At 39.8% G+C, this 20,082-nt stretch overlaps 2 protein-coding genes and 1 non-coding gene across 3 annotated transcripts in view; 1 reads left to right on the top strand and 2 right to left on the bottom strand.

Moving 5' to 3' along the window:
* The first annotated feature begins 819 nt into the window (after positions 1-819).
* On the top strand, positions 820-10,806 carry LOC118414849 (fucose mutarotase-like). The gene is made up of 6 exons (XM_035819114.1): positions 820-925; positions 2,521-2,589; positions 5,706-5,776; positions 6,883-6,981; positions 7,689-7,762; positions 9,580-10,806. Exons 1-6 carry the CDS (start codon positions 841-843, stop codon positions 9,635-9,637), a joined length of 456 nt encoding a protein of 151 aa, XP_035675007.1. The 5' UTR covers positions 820-840; the 3' UTR covers positions 9,638-10,806.
* Trnae-cuc lies at positions 1,575-1,646 on the bottom strand. Its single transcript has one exon. It is a non-coding gene; the product is annotated as a tRNA-Glu (tRNA).
* A 3,195-nt stretch (positions 10,807-14,001) lies between the features above and the next one.
* LOC118413768 (sodium- and chloride-dependent GABA transporter ine-like) overlaps positions 14,002-20,082 on the bottom strand; it is a 13,735-nt gene continuing 7,654 nt past the window's right edge. Inside the window, exons 9-13 of the mRNA XM_035817300.1 lie at positions 18,364-18,504; positions 17,246-17,345; positions 15,709-15,809; positions 14,945-15,112; positions 14,002-14,550 (exon numbers count right to left, since the gene is read on the bottom strand). Of these exons, the coding sequence (XP_035673193.1) occupies positions 14,380-14,550; positions 14,945-15,112; positions 15,709-15,809; positions 17,246-17,345; positions 18,364-18,504 (681 nt within the window). The 3' untranslated portion in view covers positions 14,002-14,379. The remainder of the gene's footprint in view (positions 14,551-14,944; positions 15,113-15,708; positions 15,810-17,245; positions 17,346-18,363; positions 18,505-20,082) is intronic.

The following is a 20,082-nucleotide window of genomic DNA, read 5'->3' as shown; positions in this document are numbered from 1 at the left end:
AAGTCAGGTATAGGGTCTCCTAGATCATGCCTGACACAGTGCGCTCGCGAAAAGTATAGACATGCTAAACCCCGGTTTACTAAAGGGCCGCATTTAAGAAAGTACGTGCGTATATAAGGGTAAAACTCCGTGTACGTTTTACACGAAACCATGTCTCTAACATATACTGTGCAACAAGCGGGATTTTAATGCAACGTTGACCAAACCAAGCCCCAAACTATCAGGGTTTGCGCAGGCGCAGTACGTTCCGGTGACGTGCTTTCCTAGCTATGCTCTGGCATATGTTTCGCTCCTTTTGATTGGCCAAACCCTGCATATCTTGTGTGTATATCTCAGTCTGGTTGGTCAGAATGAATCGACAGGTTAGGTTAGGTACTGACGTCGACTGACTTGAACTATAACATTTTTGTTACCGTCAGACCCGCCGTTACCATGGCAATGGCCGCCAAGACCGCGCCCTATGCTTAAGCCAATACCCGCTCTACCCCCCCCCCCTTTTCCGCCGAAAAAAAGACTAACCCCCACCCCCAATCACTCAAAACGTTAGAATAAGGTCTGGCAAGCTCTTTTTAGAAGAAAAAGTCAACCAGAATATTAGATTTGTTGAGATAATGAGACCAATTAACGGCCCCTCAGATAGCCCTTGTACGGGGCCGACACCTGTGCTAGGCGTCGAAGTGCAAAGTTGGCCATATCTCAGGAACCATTTGGATTTCAGCTCTGAAACTTGGTACGGTTTTATATCTTGACTAGTTTTATTGTATGAGCGGAAAAAAATCCAAGGTCAAGTTCGCTTAACGGAGTTCTCACGTTACTGATGCATCGTGGGTAATTTTCAAGATGGTGGTCCTAAAAGGCATTCCTCGTATCCTGTCCCCAGAATTGTTGTTCGTGCTCGCCCGTATGGGCCATGGCGACGAAATAGGTACGTCTGCGATATCTAATACAACACAGAGATTTGTTTTGCCAAGTAACACCTCATTTGCTTGCTCAGAATTCGTATAACGCTTACGTGAAATCGTCGGATTTATGTTTGGGAAGTAGAGTGACCTTTGACCTAGATGCTTGTATGAACGTTGGACCTGGGTTCTGTGATTTCTGTCGAGAGCACTCAAAAAATGACACCTTCCTTTCATGATGAGTGTTGTTTGAAAAATTTCATGGATATTGGGCTAGTTGAAACAAAGAGCTTTAAAAGGCAATTTATGAATTAAAAGACACTGGAAGTTCGATTAGTTTGTCACCTTACACAACAATTTGTTATTAAAATATTCAAATCTGTGTAAGATATCAGTCTCCTAGTTTACTGTTGTCAGAAGTCTTTCAACACATCCACACTGAATTGCTGGGCTATACATAACGTTAGATAAAGTCTAAAAGGAACAGGACTATTTCTAGTGGTGTTTAAGTACTCATGCCTATCGTCCTTGCTCAAGGGCACTAGTGCTTTTGTGGCGACAGCGATAGCAGTCGTGATTTGTGATCCGGCTGCCCGGGTTCGGCGCGGGTTCGAATCCCGGGAGTCGGGATGTTATTTCTTTCTGTTCTACTCGCCCCTCTGGTTGTTTCATTGGTTCCCACACCGGGAATCGAACCCGGGCCTTGGCGGTGAGAGCGCCAAATCCTAACCACTAGACCATATGGGATTGCCATATGATTAAATAAATCAGGGTACTTTTGACCAGACAACATGGAGCTGAAATGGTGGGCATTATAAATTTTCTGGCATTCATTATCAATCAGTGATGCGACGTATCCGTAATGTAATTGTAAGATCAATTTGTGTGAATATTAGATCAATTGTGTCTGTAACTCTCACAAGTTTAAATTCTGAAGTGAATATTGATCAGTATTGATCCTGAAGAAGGCGACAGTAGTGGTCATTGAAATTTTGATCCATATTAAGCTTTTGTGTTGTGAGAAAGTTTTAATAGCATTGTAGTTTGTACTATGTATAACAGTTCAGTAGAAGCCGCTTAATTGCACTGCCTATTTGCCAGATTTGTGCAATTATCCGGCTGGAGCAATAATGCAAAGTTTAATAAGCTGAACTTCACCGCACCTGAGCTTGGGATTTGGGGATTCCGTGCAGTTAAACAGAAGTATGCGTTATTCTCTTGTGCAATTAACTGGCTTCTACTGTGGTATTGTGTGCGAATAGTTGACAAGACACTATAGTATAGTATACAAGGAAAACATTCTGAATTTTTGCGAAAATGTTGTCTGTCTAGTTTAGAAGATCTTCCCCTGTAGCCAGCTGGAGTGTGATAAACTCATTAGCCCACCCCCTAGGGTGCCTACTGGGCCTGGAAGTTGTTGCTTACAGCCAAGAGGGTCTAACTTGAGAGGTCACAAAGATAATTACGTAGCATACCTTTAAGTGTTACCAGGCCTCCCAGGGTTAAACATAGCTTGGCCTCCTATATTTAATCGTTAAGCATTGCACAGATACCTCCATGCAGGCCCTCATTGGTTAAATGACGTATCTTTGTACATTTTCCCCCTCCTCTTCCCTCACAGTTTTTGCTGATGCAAATTTCCCAACCAGCTCCATCTGTAGCAGTGGACCAATCGAAGTGAGAGCAGATGGTATGGCAAATCTTTTTCAACATACAATACCAATACAAGCAATTGCTGTTGTTGTAAATACATTTTTTGCACAACACCTGCCTTTTGCCAACCACTGCATCACAGTGACATAATTACAATGATGCTCATTATTGTATGATGTCATAGTTACATGTGTTGCAATGTTTTGCATTCACCATGATTCAAGACAAAGCTTTAGTGCAAAAAACATGTCTTGATATAGTATCAACTGAGAAGCAGAGCTGAAAATAATCCAACACATAATCATATGTACATGACTATACAGCATGCACTGCATGATTTTTTGTAAATCACACTGTCACTTTCAATATATCAAAATTTGATATCACAAATATTGTGCGTTAACTTGGTTAGCTGTCTGTCATGAAATATGGTCCTAATATGTTCTTGAAATGTTTTCAATATTTTCTTTCCTGATCAATACTAAAAATGTTAAGGTCTTGAAGCCTTTTTGATGCTGTAGCGGCAGTGAGTTGTCATCCACTGTGTCTAGGGCAAGGTACTGGAAGACAGTCCCAATCCTCTTTTTCTGATACTTTTTACCTCCCAGCGGTATCTCACTGCACTTGTGGCACTGGTGCAGCACTGCACAGTTTGACAGATTCCTCCACCAATTTCAGAGATAGAGAAAAATTTGATTATGTTTTGTGCATTTTGTTGTCTTCTATTAGTTCTAAGTCATATTTTTACATATTAAGTATTATGTAAATTATAAGATATCGGCAAAAATAACACAACAGTGCCACAGTCAACGAACCCTGCAGTACCCCACTGGTGCCCCAAGTACAGTGAGATTCCACCTTTACCAAAGTCAGGTACAGTCAAACCTGCCCGAGCGACCACCTCTTCTCAGCGACCACCTGGCCATTTCGACCGCTTTTTCTCGGTCCCGATTTTTTTTCCCATTGACGTAAGCATTAAGCGACCTTTTCTCAACGACCACCTGGCCAACGCGACCGCGACCTGCCCAAATTGGGCCCCTTAACGACCGCATCATTTTCAAAATTGAGGTTTTCATCGATTTTTGATGATAACTAGCGCGATTTTGTGCCGAAATCGACCAGTTTGCGTCGGATTCTGACTGCCATTACGATGTTATGTTTAGAATAAAGATTGCGGCGGTCAATGGGTGGGTCAATGGGGCAGTCTACTGTAATATGGGAGGAAATTTCTAAGAAAGATCTGTGTAGCTCATACCTTTTAAAGAAAGATCTGTGTGAGTCTTTTTGTCCAACTGTACTATAAATTCACCCTTGGGTAGGTACGCTATTGGGACGTACCGGGCATAGAATTCGAAAGGTGCACCGTAGTTATTTCAGATACGGCGATCAAGAACACAGCGACGCACAAAGGCTTGTATGGTAACTGACAGCATCAAAGTTCCCTTACTGTCTAAAACGTTAGTGTACAAATATTATACTGTATCGTATAAAAGCTTGGGTTAAATTTACAATTTACAGTGTGCGTGTTGTATTTGACATTAAATACCTCGCTTCTTTGCGTGCATGCAGTCTGCTTACTATTTGCCATTAAACACAACGGAAACCGTTATACTTTGCATAGGGCATGTTTTGAGTCGATACTCTTCTCAGCGACCACCTGTCCAAATCGACCGTTTTTGTCCGGTCCCCCGGGTGGTCGTCTTGGGCAGGTTTGACTGTATTTCTTTATTTGGGTTTTCGACATAGTGAAAAGGAGGACAAAACAGGTGCAAAAATGCACCAGGTCCTTTAAAGGCTGCCCTCCATAGCGCAACATAATATACAATACAATGATATATACAATAACAGCAATATACATTAGCAAAATATTTAACCGTTAGGCAAAATCATGGCGCTAACTAGCGTGGTCTTAATGCTAGGCAAGAGCTGCAGCCACAGCAAGTGGTCCAGGTGCAGGTATATATATGTAGTCTCCAAGCAGACCCTACGGTGCCTTAGAAATAGTATCAAAGCTGGCAAAGCTTTGTTTTGGAATGATTTTTTCGTTGCTGGAACATTAAAACAAGTTGACTACGGGTGAAAAATAGTGGAAAAGTATGGGTAACTTTTTAATTTGTTTGGTTGGTGGTTAATTTCTGTGTTTTGATAGAGAATTCACGGAAGTAAGCGACTGTGTGTGTAGCATGTGACCTCGATGTTGTCGTCTTTGTTCAGCGCAACATAATGTTGTAATTTTCAAGATTTTTGGAAGGTTAAAGATGGTCTAAAACGAAAAGGATATATTTTTTTAAGAGTCCAGTGTCGAATCACTTGTGTTCCGGTATTTTTGGACCTGAACCGAAACGTTTTTGCAAGTCCAGAACTGGTCCTGCGTACCGGTACGCATCCCTAGTTATGTTTGGGTCATAGACTCATACCGCTAGCGGCAGGGAAATCCGCGATACCTCGTCCGAAAAATAGTGAATATTAAGCAAAAATACAGTGGAAATATGGGCAGAAAATACCAAACTTTCAATATTTTTGGGGTCCCTGGTTAGTAAAGAAAGCCCCAATTTGAAAAAAAAATAAACGTACCGTCTAAAATAAGGACGTACCGGGTGGATTTTGAGGCGGAAAAAAATAAACGTACCGGTACGTTTATTTGAGAGGTGAGAGTAGCCGGTCATAGGGAGATAGCCGGCTAAGGGAGTCAAACGGGCCAGCTTTGATACTATTTCTAAGGCACCGTAGGGTCTGCTTGGAGACTACAGGCATGGTCAATACAGTAGTTGGTACCAAATCTGTTGAATGTAGCCCTCAAAAGTTGTCGTTTAGATGGCATTACGTCAGGCTATTGTGCTACTAACTCACCAAGACAACGCAAGTCAGCAGCCAACCCATTCCAGATAGTCACCAGTCTGTGAATGTACGTGTGACTGAATGCTGACGTCTTTGATTGTATGGGTGTTATCATAAAAGATCTTAAAGTCTTCTAGTCGGCTATACACTTGGACAGAGTGATGGAAGTCGTGCCTTTTGCATGGACAATACTCAAGTATGTCTTAAGCCAGAAGTGCTAGGAATCAAACCCACAGCCTGTTGATCCTCAACTATTTACCACTAGGCTATTGAACTGCAATGATAATGTTATGCCTTTTCCTTGACACAAATAAGGACACTGTATTCCTGCCCTGTTGAAGGCAGTTCTGGAACTCCTACCACTGGATACATATGTGGAATCACCAGTGAGTAGTATTGTTTCTTTGTACAAGAAGTAATCATTATCTTTTTTGGGCAAAGTAGATGTGTAAGAAAAAAAAAAAAGAGGTAAACAATGGAGTTTGGGGATGCATTTCTGTTTGTGTATATGTGTGTGTGTGTGTGTGTGTGTGTGTGTGTGTGTGTGACAGTCACTGTGTGTGCATTATAATATTTGTGTTTGATGGTAACCTGAAAGAACCACCACAAACAACCACAAACGACCACAATATGCAGTGTATATGGGGCAGGGACCTTATGTGATGCTCTGGAGACAATGTTCATACATTTATGAATTTAAAAAACGTAACAACTCCTACGTATTCACGAGTTATTTTGAGTTAGTTGCTAGTTTCAAGATCTGAAGCGATTCTCGGCCGCCATGTTGGATCGCCCGTGCTAGGAGTCTGCATGGGGAAGTTCTCGATACCTTCCTCGGCTCCATAGACGACAGGGCAATAAAACTATGGAAGCTATTGGTTCATAGATTATAGCATACTGTAATTCTATCATTGTCAACTTATAAAACTTGTATGCTAAGTGCTTTTCAGCCTCAAATGCGAGCAAGCACGATTCAATTGCAACATGGTGGCTAAGAATTGCTTTAATCTTGAAACCGGACTAACTCAAATTAATTGGTGAATACGTAGGATTTGCTGCGTGTTTTTAATTCATAAATGTATAAACAATGTCTCCAGAGCCTACATAAGGTTGTTGCCCCTTATACACTGCATATTAGAGTCGTTTGTTGTCTTTTGTAGTTGTTTGTGGTCGTTTCTGGTGTTTAGGCAGACCCACTAGGTGTTGTGGACAGTCAAATGCCAAGGTCGACCTCCTATTGGATTTCCTTGGTATTGCAGCAGAACTTCCAGGTTTATATCTTTTCCCTTAATTAACATGCAGCTGGCATCTTGATTTAAAAACTGATCTAAATTTACTTTATTTTGCTAAATCCGGTAAACATAAACCGGTCCTGGAGTCAAATACTCAATGTCCATGCTTATGCTTACTCATTTGCATAATTCACAACATACTTGACATGTCCTCATCTGCATAATTTATGAAATCCCTGACCTATGACATGTTGCTGTAGGCAGCTGTGATGGACCTTGTACCAGGAGACAAGGAGAAGGGACTGAAAACACCTGTATGGGACACATACAGAGGACTACTGAAGGAGGCAGGCAGTACTGTAAGTACTGTAAATGCAGAAATTTTAGTTTTGGTTAAATGTTTGCGGTTTTCTTGTTGCCAATTCACTGCTATAATAAAAACCGCTGCGAACATTTTTCCATAGCAGAAAGAAACTTCAGTGCATGGTGCTACCGTGAACTTAAAACCACCGTGAAAAGTCCTTTTTTCCCGTTACCGTGGACTTAAATTGCAGCAAACTTAACATGCATTTACAGTATTGGTTTGAAATCCATGTGTCATGCAACCAATTATATTTTGGCACTACATTTTGTACCTACTAGTAGTATCAAACACTAGATTGAGCTAATGGATAGCAATTCTTTTTTTTTTCAATTCAAGGTTGTCTCTAGCTGTACTTTTTTTCTGTCCCTCTCATTCTTTTGGAACAATGGTGTTGATTTTCCTTGTATAATCTGTTATTCTAAGCTCGTGAAACCACATTTTCATAAATTTCATGTCCTAAAGATCAGATTTTGGAGATGAGATGAAGGGAAATTTTTGTCTGTCCCGACAATCAAATTACCATCCTAGAACAGCCCTGTTCTAATTATGTATTCTTCAATTTTGTTAAATTTCTCGCATTCCACATTTAATTTGTTTGAATTACTTGCCAATCAATGTGTTAACCAGGTTATCACCAAGCTTTCAACTTTGCATGCCACTTTTTTTGGTGAAACTGAAAATTTATATTTTCTTAATGTTTAGACCCCATTGGAGCAAGTTGAGCGGTTTGCCTTCTATGAGAGAGCCAAGAAAGCGTTTGCAGTGGTGGCCACAGGGTGAGACTTAACATATTCATGTCTAAACGTTTCTTTATTAGAATTGCACATATTTTGTGCAATGAAGATAATTCCATATGTCTAGATAAACAGGGCAATCAGAGACAGCAGATTTTATCTTGGAAATATATGGAAATTGCACCCTCTTGCAGAATATGTAAAAACTGCAGTGTGGACATTGGCACACAAATACACACACATATATACAAACTGATGTACACACCCGTAAGAAGCACCCTATCTTAACACAGTACTCCCTCTGTGGAGAAGCCCTCACCGGTGTTAAGTCCCACCCCTATCTTGGAGTACAACTGTCCGACGATTTGCGGTGGGACACCCATATCAACCACGCCACTAGCAAAGCTGGTAAGGTCCTAGGTGTCATTCGGCGCAACTTGACCCATTGTCCATCCAGGGTCAAGGCCACTTGTTACAAAGCGCTGGTACGGCCCCACTTGGAATATAGTGCCACCGTCTGGGACCCGTACACCAACAAAGGGATACAGGCGGTGGAGGCCGTCCAGCGCAGGGCAGCCCGAGTGACCCTAAATGACTACCGGCAGACTAGCAGCGTGACACAAATGCTCAATGACCTGCAGTGGCGTCCTCTCTCCAAAAGGAGGAGGAACGCCCGCCTCACCTTCTTTTATAAGTTAGTTAACAACAAGATTAACATAGACACACAGAACCTACTGATTCCGACCCAAGGGCGAACCCGAGGCAGCCATCAACATAAGTACAAACCAATCTTTGCAAGAACAGACACATACAAGTACTCAGACATATTTTCCTAGAACAATTCCGGAGTGGAATTCCCTGCCTGGCGCGGTAGTAAGTGCTCCCACAGTTGAGAGCTTCCGCGCCAGGCAGGAGGGCTGCCCGCCCTAACCCGGGACCTCAGCTCCCCCCCTACTTTGCCCCTTGCGGGGTTATATGGGGGTATCCCATGATGATGATGATGACACACAGATGCATATTCACAAACTCTAACACATACATAGACAAACACATACACACATATACACACACACACAAACACACAACACATGCATGCATGCACTAACACACATACACACACACACACACAACACAATGTAATAATTCCACAGTACAGTTTTCTTATGTTTCCATTCATTCTATTCAGGGCTCTAGCCAGCGTCCGTTTTTCCGTCAATTGACGGAAATTTGATGCGTCTGACGGAAAAATTTTAAAACCAATCCGTCAACCTTGAAGGACAAAAATCCTTGGTGGAAGCCACGGGCGGCTTGGGGACGCCGTCCACGGCGGTGAAAGCCACACACTGTTTGTTTTGCTATTACAGTTTTGATTGTTGCCAATGTGTGTCGGCGCTCTTTTGAAAACGATAATCTCATCAAAACCGGTTTTTCAAGGTCTCAATGGCAACATTTACTACTTTGTAGTGTCATAGGGAAAATTAATTTTTGCGGTTTTCACAACGATTGCAGTTGGCTGACAGGAAAAAAATTCGAGCTGGCTAAAGCCCTGATTCTATTTCATATCATGTTCGCCCTTCAAAAGCTACACCCTCAAAAGTTTCATGTATTTATAGCTCAAAATGTTAACAGAGTATAACAGTTATATTAACAGAGAATAACAGTATTACAGTTATATGACTGACTAGAATGCTTAAAAGCATTCTAGTCAGTCAGTTCTCAGTCTGCTACATTGACAACAGTATTGTACATAAGAATTTGTTATTCAATCATTTTTGCCTTTATGATATAGCGAATGCCACAGAATTTAAAGTTAGTAATGAATTAAAAGCTTCTAACATTTGTCCCTAACTTTTTTTCAGCGAAACTGCACTGTATGGAAACATCATATTGAAGAAAGGTGTCATCGCCCCAGATTAAGTATTATGATAGATATAGAATACAACACGGTGTACATTCTATATTACCCGAGGTACCGACCGATGGCCCATGGTCAGAGAACAATCCGACCCACGGGATGGCTAGGACCAATAGTGATTTTATCTTATTTACCCAAATTTTAATACAAAATGTGTCCTGAAACAAAAAATTGTAACTGTTAAACAGTGATTCCAAAGTCCAAATCCTGTATTCAATTTTTGAACAGAGTGAGTTTAACTTCAAATGCTTCTAAGGAAAGCCATGTGATAACAGTAGAAGTCCATGTGATAAATTAAGTTTAACTTATCACCTGGTACAGAATTAACACATATCAAATGTTACATTTATCATGGCCATTGTATGACATTATTAAACATCCACAGCTTATTGAGACTGGCTAAAAGAAAGGATAAGTTTTTTTCTTCAATCATAGATTATTGGTACCAGTAATCATTGTAGATTCTTACTCAAATAAATGTTTTAAACCAGGATTAAAATGAAACCATTCTAGAAAATATTCACTCAGTTACTGTGAATATAGATAGTATTATCTCCTTATAACAGTATACTTTTTTTGCTGTTAAGTAAGTGATTTAACTTGTATAATACAATAACTTACATGATGTTTCCTAGATTTGGTTAAACCAAGGAGGTTATTTAGTTAAACCATGCATCTAAAACCATATGGTTGCAATTAAATGGCGTGCAATACATAGTCTATGTATCAATACAATGAAGTGTAATTATCTTACATGTGCTATTGATATATGAACTTTTATATGACTAGTGGAAATCATCATCAACTGTTACTCAGTTTGATACAACAATGCATGGTATATCAATAAACTGTCTACTGAAGATGCCCCCAATGAACATATATATAGATCTTATGTAATTATTATAATAGTAATGTTAATAATTATGTACATCATATAGCACCGATAGTATTCATTTCATTTTGTACTATATAATGAAGGCGACAGATGGTCGTCGAAACGTTTACAGAAGAATTAAAGATGAAAACCTGATGAAATTATTTACGGAACTTGCAGCACCTTTTTTTTAAGTTTAAAAAGTGTGTACTTTATTCCATAAAATACGGTATACAACAAGCGACCGCTACATGCCTGCAAATAAATCAAAGTGTACATGTACATATAGTAACCTTCTTTAAACTAGAAAGGCCGACATTTGCTTAAGAGCAAATACAGCATATTTCAGCCATACCCCTTCCCACGCAACATTGGACTGTTCCAAATCACCCCTGCGCAAAAATGGAACATCCTCTTAACAGTACATTATCCCCCAAAGTGGACTGGTATTGTGAATTGATTCCAGGTAAAAACAGAGCTTGCTTCTATTTTTCAGAAAATGACAATAATCACACCTTCCATTCGGAAAATTTTCATCATGACTGAAAATTGTTGAATGACTTCATGTAATGTCATTAACAATTTTCAGTACGATAACTAGGTGTAAGTTTAAAAAAGTATAAGCTCCTTGTGATGTGGGTACATTCATTATTGCAGTGAACTTTTTTTTATTCAAGTAGGGCATACGATTTAATAATTATCAAGCAGGTGCAGGTACTGTAGGAGCGTTTGTTTTCTTCAAGCTGTAAAACTGTTAAACTGTTTTACTTTGTATGCAATCAGCCATCGAGCCTATTATTATTTTAGTTTAACAACTTCCTGCCAGACCCGGAAGATACGATTGAACCTTGTTCGAGGATTTATTTTCGTCTGTCTGGTCAGTCTGTTCATACCCTCGAGGCTGGCGCTGAGAGTGTTTTATTGGGCTGAAACTCTGGCAGTTTAAAGTTACTTACAATTTAAATGTTCAAAGTTTATGTCAAACAACAACAGCACTAGGAAATGTGGCCACCATAGACAGGTGGTCACTATAGAGAAAATGCTGATCTATTGACTAGGAGCCATACGTTACACATGATCATTAATCATATAAACATTGCACAGGTAAGCCAATTGTTTAGATGTACAATTAAGTTCAAATAATTCTGAAGAGAAATATTGATGAGAAAATAATCATTCTCGCCACTGTCTAACTTATAATTACGTATCAAAACTAAACGCAGATTTTCTAACTAACGCACCTTTCGCCGACTTCATCAAAGGACCGCCGGCTATCAATCAAACACGGCTGTTGATTAGACTTAGAGTTTCAAACAGCCATGTGCTGTGTGCCAGTTGACAGCGAACTTCATGCTACGTGATGTTTTACATTGCTTGGACCTTCTTTCCTACAGCGGTGCTTCTACAAAATATTTAGACTGTAACACTGAGTCCCACATGTTTTATAGAATAGAATTTGACGCAGAACAGCGTTTTTTGCTGGGTATTTTTCTTGAAAAATGTTCGTGGGAATATCAGCAGGCGGCGACGTAGGGATATCAGACCGTCAACAAAAGTCGCACGGCGGCTAACGGCGCATCGAAGATACTAGCGCTATAAATAAGCGCTTCAACTAAGGATGGCAACCCGTACAATATTTTTGTATACTGTTGAGCTAAGTAAAGTTTGTTGTTTATGAGGTTTTAGTTGTCTTTGAAGCTTTGACCCGAAATATTTTAAAGTCAAACTGCTGAAGAGAAGTAAGTGACTGCTACGATTATCGTAGATATGGCCCTAAAAAAACTGATAAAAGAAGCCTTCTCAATAGTCTAAAATGCAAGAGCTTCCGGGGGGGCTTCGCCCACCTGGGTCCCCCCCTGCCAGCCCCCCCCCCCCCCCCACAGTGGCCCTGCCCCTGGACCCCGCCAGGGACATTCGGCGGCCCCCGGACTCCTGTCCGACGCTTTGAAAAAATCCTGGCGAGAAGTCTGTACGGCCTGAGTCTTCAAGTTAACGTATTGTGTGGTCCCGCTTATGAATATTAATTAGCCTTCGCTTTCCTCTTCGCTGATTGGCTGAACCATTAATTGAATTAACTCTTCCTGCCGGCTAGACGCAGGTGCAGATGTCGGCTCTGTGGGGTGAACGTCCGAAAGATCATGGCATGGAGAACGAAAGAAAACCAATTTCCCCTAAAAAAAAGTGCTGTAATTAAGCCTTTTACAGTACTTTAAGCCACAAATTTTACTTGGATCATTTTACCAACTATCTTATGACTATCTATACCAAATGTTACTCATACCAGGGTACAGGGGTGCAAAATATACCGTTATAAGACCGTCAACAACAGTCGCACGGAGCTAACAGCGCAGCGAAAATACCATCGCTAGCGTTTCAACTTCGGATAACAAGTTATAAGTACTGTTGAACTCAGTAACGTTAAAGTTTGTTTTTAGTTGCCTTTGACGGTTTGACCGGAAAAAGTGATACGCTAAACTCCTGAAGAGAAGTTAAGTGACTGCTGCGATTATCATAGATATGCCCCTAAGAACTGATACAATATAAAGCCTTCTGAATAGTGTAAAATGCGAGAGCCTTAGGCGGGCTTCGCTCCCCCCTGGCGGGAACACTGCTATATACGGGATCATGAGGCCCCGCTTATGAATATTAATTAGCCTTTGGCCTCCTCTTCGCTGATTGGCTAGGTCTTTGATTCAATCAACTCTCCGGCTGACGCGCACAGGTGTGGCTCTGTGCGGGGTCACGGAAGGTCACGTCAGGAGGCCAAAAGAAAACAAATTTCCCCTCAGAAAAGTGCCAAAATTAATCATTTTAAAGTTGTTTATGTCAAAAATTTGACTTGAATCTTGTTACCAAGTATCTAATGCCTATCTATACCAAATTTCAGGTCATTTAATTGTAATACCAGGGTACAGGAGCCAAAAGTGTCCTTTTTTGGTCAAAAATTGGCCAAAAATCGCAAAAAATAAGCCTTTTGTTGCACTGTACACCAAAAGTGTTATTGAATTTATATGAAGGTATTATCAAGGCACATCTGTGTCAAATTTCAGCTCATTCGGTTGCAATACCAAGGTACAGGAGCCAAAAGTGTCCTTTTTTGGTCAAAAATTGGTAAAAAAAATCGCAAAAATAAGCATTTTGCTGTACTGTACACCAAAAGTGTTATCGAATTTATATGGGGGCACATCTCTGTCAAATTTCAGCTCATTTGGTTGTAATACCAGGGTACAGGGGCCAAAATATACAGTTTTGGTCTAAAATTGACCAAAAAAATCTCAATAAAATCATTTTAGAGGCAGATATGAAAAAACTGAGAAAAAAGCATCAAGGTATTGGCCCATTCTACCCCTGTGCCAAATTTCAGGTCATTCGGTCCAGGAACGACGGAGATGAATCACTTTGAAGATTTGACAGGAGAAAGAAGAAAGAAAGAAAGAAACATTACGAATACAATATATTTCACCATACTATGTATGGCTGAAATATAAAAATACAACCAGAATTGTACTCACTTCCAACATTTAGATGTCTATAAGACACCATCATCAGGGTTAGAACGACTGGGTCTGTTTCTTGCTGCTACTTGTAGCCGATGTAGGCGGCGCTACAGCAGCAAGAATGCCGTCCCAAACATGGCTCAGCTTGTATCCCCCCTCGTCTCTGTTAATGACTTTCTGATTCAGGCAGCCTCTTTTATCCCACGTGTTTGTCTGTTGCTACATCGGCTATAAGTAACAGGAGGAAAAAGACCCAGTAATTCTAACCCTGATGATGGTGTCTGATAGACATCAAAACGTTGGAAGTGAGTACAATTTTGACGAAACTTACTGTATGTAGTAATCTACCAACCTGATGAAACTATTTACGAACTCAAAGTGTACTTTCTTGTACCATGGAGTGGGGCGCAACTGAAGGGAAACCTGAGATTTTATCATATGACGGTAGGAGAGTCAGGTTCGGATCTTTCTTTGGGTCGGGCTCCTCTTCAAACGTGAGCGATCCACGGTCGGGAGTCTTAGACTTGAGGGCGTTCCTTAGGCGCTGAAATTGAAATGCAAAATCTCAGTAACAACTTTCTAGACTCTTTAACACAGAGAGCATCTCAATGATATTGCAGACAATTTTTAACGTATAAGAAATACAATGGAGAACATTTTAGAACATATATTTTCCATAAGCTTGGTACGGCTTTTTTTCAAAGGGTTTTGAACGTAAAATGAATTCACATTATGTTCTTGTAGAGCACAAAAAAGGCACTGTATTTCCATTAATAGTGTAGAAATGTTACTGCACATAGTTTAAAGATGGCCATATTAAGATTTTAAGAAATGCAACATTAGAAATATGTCCAACAGAAATAGTCCAACAGCCAGTCTACTGTTTTTTCAGGACCGGTCAAAAGTTAAGAAAACGGACACACGTCTTCTTTTCCTACCTGCACAAACCCTCCCTTCTCCTTCATCAGTGCATGGACGGCTCCGATTGGTAGACAGATGATTGAAAGGGATGCAATGAACCAACCGATACCTTGTCCCCAGCCCGGGTAGTAGTAGCTGCCATATCTTACGGGGGTGTACTGAATGAACCCAAAGATCATGATACCCTAAAATAAAATAAAAATTAAAGAAGATAATAAGAGATAATAGATTAATTACCCTAGCCTATGTTGTTTTCTGCACATTCGAGTCCCAAAGACAAAGAATATATAGCAAAACAGAATATGTGTAGCATGGTGTCGAAATAAGACAAGATAGGCCAACATTTTCAATACTTGCCAATTTGAAAAGTAAGACAGAAAAAATAATTGATTCAGAAAAAAAAACAATATAATCAATACAATCTTTGGACTAATAATTCAATCATTTACAGGTATAAAGAAATCTGGTGGAAATTTCTAACACCAATTTCAAATTGTGAACGCAGTATACAACGACTAGAATGTTATTAAATTCAACCCGGTGTCCGACCGGGCCCTAATACCCCAGTAGCCGCAATGTGTCCCACGTGGTCACGCCCAAAAGTGCCCCCAAACAGCCCGTGAATTGTCCTATTTTCAATTGGGCCAAATCTGTAACGTATATAAGCCTGTATATGGCACGTACACACGGCACTTAGTTTTAAGTTCGTGGTGTTCACCGCGCTCACCGCGCTCACCGCGAGCATTTCTGCATCTACAGTTACTGTATTTGGAACACTTACACCAATGAGCATCGGTGACAGTCCGTACCAGCACACGATAAAGTACAGCCAGGGTTTGTTACCGGTCATCTCTTCTACATTCCGGGCAAGCCTGTTGGCACCTGAAAATGGACCGCAATACCTGATCACAATCATAAAGCTAACGTCATATTTACAAATCGGTGTCCAACCGAGCTGTTTGTGGAAACGGAAAATAGAAATGTTTACGTAAAAATACACACGTCTTGTGTAGTTTGGTGTCTTTTATAGATGACTTATTCACATTCCTCGAATCAATTACAACAGATTTTAAGAGACTCAATGCTACAGACAGATTTGATTATATATTCAGATGTAACAAGTCTCACAATGCTAAAAAAGGTAAATATATAAAAGACTGCTTTGTCATAAGAAAAAATGCCAAAACTCATAATTAGCCCCACTCGATTGTAATACAATATCAACGATTTAGGCTAGCTCTTATTCTTCTAGGATGCCAATTCCATTCTATATTCATAATCTGTATATATACTATATTTGATACTAGTTTTAGTAATTAGGATGATAAGTTTGTTTCTTCTCTTTTTTTCGAAATACATTTTACCGTGTACGATCGTTGCGCAATAAAGTTCTTCTTATAATACTTTCCGTCACTTATTAAAGCTGCCTCACCTCGGCCTGGCCTCGGTTAGGAAATGTGACGTAGGCGTAACTCGGAGATACCTCCAAGAAAAAGACTAAAGGAAATCTAATCTTTATTTGAAAAAAAAAAATGAAAAATTAAATGTCAAGAAACTTTTCATTTTTAATTCTCATGTCACACTGACTTGATTATGTCAATGTCATCGATGCGTACATATGCCCCCCCCCCAAATTGCAAAACAAACAAAAATTGACATTCTTTTTAATCGTCCCAAAAAAAGCTGCAGAATAAAGAAATAAATGTAGTAAGTTTATCATCGAAAAACGGAATCTAATCAGTGAAGTCCTCCAAAATCAAAGGAGATGACGTGTGAAACAAAAAGAATTTCATGGTTTGTAACAGTTCTGATATCCTTCATTTCCATACACAGCTTTTTTTTAGTACAAATGTATTTCCTGGAAGAGACGGTCAATAGACTTGCGGGTGCGAAGCCTCCAAGTGAAACCCCAAATTAACTGGTGTTTGCAAAGTAATATCAGCCCGAGTCGGGGTTGTAGAGCTTCAATTATCAAAGTCAATTTTAGCACTTTTCTACATAATAAGACAAAGCAACTCCATTCCATATTAACATTAAAGGAGCAAGTATTCGATGCCGCAGTAGCGCTAGGACGGAGTAAAATCTAATTTTTGTGGATTACAATATCAAAGGGAGTTCTTGCGCGGCTTGTTTCTGCGCTGTTTTTAACCACTCAAAGTATGAAACAATGATTTAAACGTGGGAATATAGAGCAGTAGATATCAATTTCAGTCCGATTGCCTCCACTAGAACAATTCTACTTTTAACGCTCTAATATTGCTCAGGTTGCCTTTACGGCAGTGAAGGATATGTAATGCTGTGCATGTTTGATACTTTACCGTATATCCATGAGATGGCCACAACTTCGAAAAACGCAATGATCATGAGGGAGATGGCGGAGGCGTAGAAGTCGATCAGCTGGAAGAAGTATATCCCTCCCTATAACAGTATAAGACGACACAATAGTTCAAGTCTAATAGTCTAATTAATAGCCTAATCATGACTGTGTTACATTTACTAGATGTTCACACTAATATGAATTCCCCGGTGAGTAAATGTTCAGTAAAAAAAAACAGTCATTGCTTGTTTGAAGTTTTAAACTTTTTGTCTTCGTGAGAAGCTCAAATCGTGCATGCCTGCAGTGCACAAACTGACGAAAACTAGTAGATTCTAGTTGAAACGCCTGACAGTTTCCAAACTACTTTTTGGCGTATTTTATTACCTGGAGGTCTAACCTTCATCGCCATACACAATATATAGTGCATTTTAATATTAATAGCTTTATTGAAAGACCATATCTGAAGACTTTGACTTTTTGCGGTACGCAGTGGGAAACGAATTTCCTATTTTCAACATTTCAACGACTTCATACGTTTCAGATAAACAGGTTGGACAACTTATATTCAAGAAAGATATTTTTGGGCGGTTTGGTCAACAAAAAAATAACGTGTGAAAAGCTTAGAAAATCTTATAAATATCTAAGGAATAATATTACTTATCTTAGAATTGGACTTAAGAAATGACAGACAAAATGTAGTGCATCTTCCGCTGCTTTCTCTGTATTGTATATCAACTCGTCAAAGGGCAGATTTTTTTTCCGTTTTCGGTACACCAGTAGTCTAGAACAACAGCAAACTGCATCAAACTAGTACTGTCAAGACCAATGCAGAAAGGAAGCGCTTCCTCTATCGTATGGCTTACCACTGGAGCACATCATTTGATAGGACAGTTACTAAATGGACTTCTATTTTCTCTTAGTTTTGCAGTTCATAATGTACATACGTATGATGTATCTGATGTTCTTTTAGTGTGTTTATTTTTGTAATCTTTCTGACATGTCTGTCATTTGTGTATTGATGTATTTTTATGTGGAGGACCGGAGTACAAGAAGAATAGCTAACAACCAACACTTTTAAGCTAAATGTGGACCCAAATAAAGTCAACGTCAAAGCCTCACCTGTGTGATGTTGGGGAGTCCAAGCAGATACGACATACAGCACACAATAAGGACCAACACTTCCTTCCTCTTCAGGTACTTCCTGATCAGTGGGTGGAAGTGGTCGTATAGGGTGGTGATGATCACCTCTACTGTGCAAAACTGATTTGAAAAAAAAATAGAGATTCCAAAAGCCTGTTATTTAGAATTTGTTTACCAACTAGCCATTTTCATCAGACAACCAAAGATATATGTACGTTTTATAACATTTCATTAAAAGTATGCACTGCACAACATCTGATCGCACGTGAAACATACGTATACGTAAAGCGTAAGTTTTATGAAAAAATGCAACCTTTACAGTATTTCGTGCAGTGGGAAACTTTAAAAATATTACGCCATATGATCAAATAAGCGCGTTCATGGTTAGTCTCTAAGCAGACCCTACGGTGCCTAAAGAGATAGTATCAAAGCTGGCAAAGGAGTATAGCCGGCCAAAGAGATATAGTGGGCCAAAGGGAGTCGAACGGGCACCGGTGCCGCTATACTAAGTCCCTTGCCAGCTTTGATACTATTTCTAAGACACCGTAGGGTCTGCTTGGAGACTATAGTTCCATGGTTTCATGTACGCATGTGCAGTGAGAGGAATTGTGGGTAATATGTCAAAGGTGAAGGCCCCTAGCTTGTAATCCAGTTGTTTTCTCCACCATTGTTTTTTTTTTTTCTCTTTGCATAACAATGTCAAGGCATGCATTGTTTATGCATTGTTTATGTCTCAGGGGCCTTTACCTTTGACATGCTACCCACAATTCCTGTCGCTGCACATGCGCACTCGGAACCTGAATATTTATTTTTTTGAATTTCAAAAAGCTCAGATAAATCATATAATCTGCAAAGTACCAGCAAAAGCATGTACCATCATCATGGATTGAATTTTATTTAATAAAAAAATCATGCGTTGAAAATACTACTGGAAACAAGCAAGGTTCCATTACAATAGTCAGTTGGCTCACAAGTACCCGTTTATGCTACACTGCAATTAGCATACAAATCAGTAGGAGGCGCTGCTATCTTGAGCACTATACCATCATGTTGCCATTAGGCCATGTTGATTACCTTTGCCAGAATGGCTAAGGTTATGTTTTGGGCTTGTGAATCTGTGTGTCTGTCTGTCTGTCTGTCTGTCTGTGTGTTAACAGCATAACTCAAGAAGTCTTGAATGGATCCCGATAATATTTGGTAGTTGGGTAGGGGTTGGGAAAACAAAGGTCAAGTTCGATAATGGGTCCCCTAGCGGCTTGCTAAGGTACTGCAGCAGAACCTCAATTTTTGATATCTCCTGTTCTGGACATGCTGTGATCATGATTTTTGAGTGGTAGATAGCCCTTGAGGCAGAGAGTTAGTGATGTGAGTTTGGGCCCCCTAGCGGCTTTTTTGGAACTGCAGGCGCCGGTTTCCTTTCGAACTTTGGACGAGAATAACTCTACAACGTGTTGACGGATCGTCATGATTTTTGGTATGTAGATAGAATGAATGATGACTTACATAATGGTATACTTATTATGCAAATCAACAGCTAATTTGCATAATTAATGAGGAAAATTTATAAATCCACTGCATTCCATGATAGGACTTTCAAACTTGTCACATATGTATCTGGGAAGGAGAGAAATGTTGATAGATATCAATTATGCAAATTACGGCCTCATTTGCATAATTAATGAGAAAATATGAACATGT

This window comes from Branchiostoma floridae, chromosome 4 (genome assembly GCF_000003815.2).
Source record: "Branchiostoma floridae strain S238N-H82 chromosome 4, Bfl_VNyyK, whole genome shotgun sequence".
Taxonomy (NCBI): Eukaryota; Metazoa; Chordata; class Leptocardii; order Amphioxiformes; family Branchiostomatidae; genus Branchiostoma; species Branchiostoma floridae.
The sequence above is the reverse complement of the archived record's forward strand: the minus strand, read 5'-3'. Positions and strand labels throughout refer to the sequence as shown.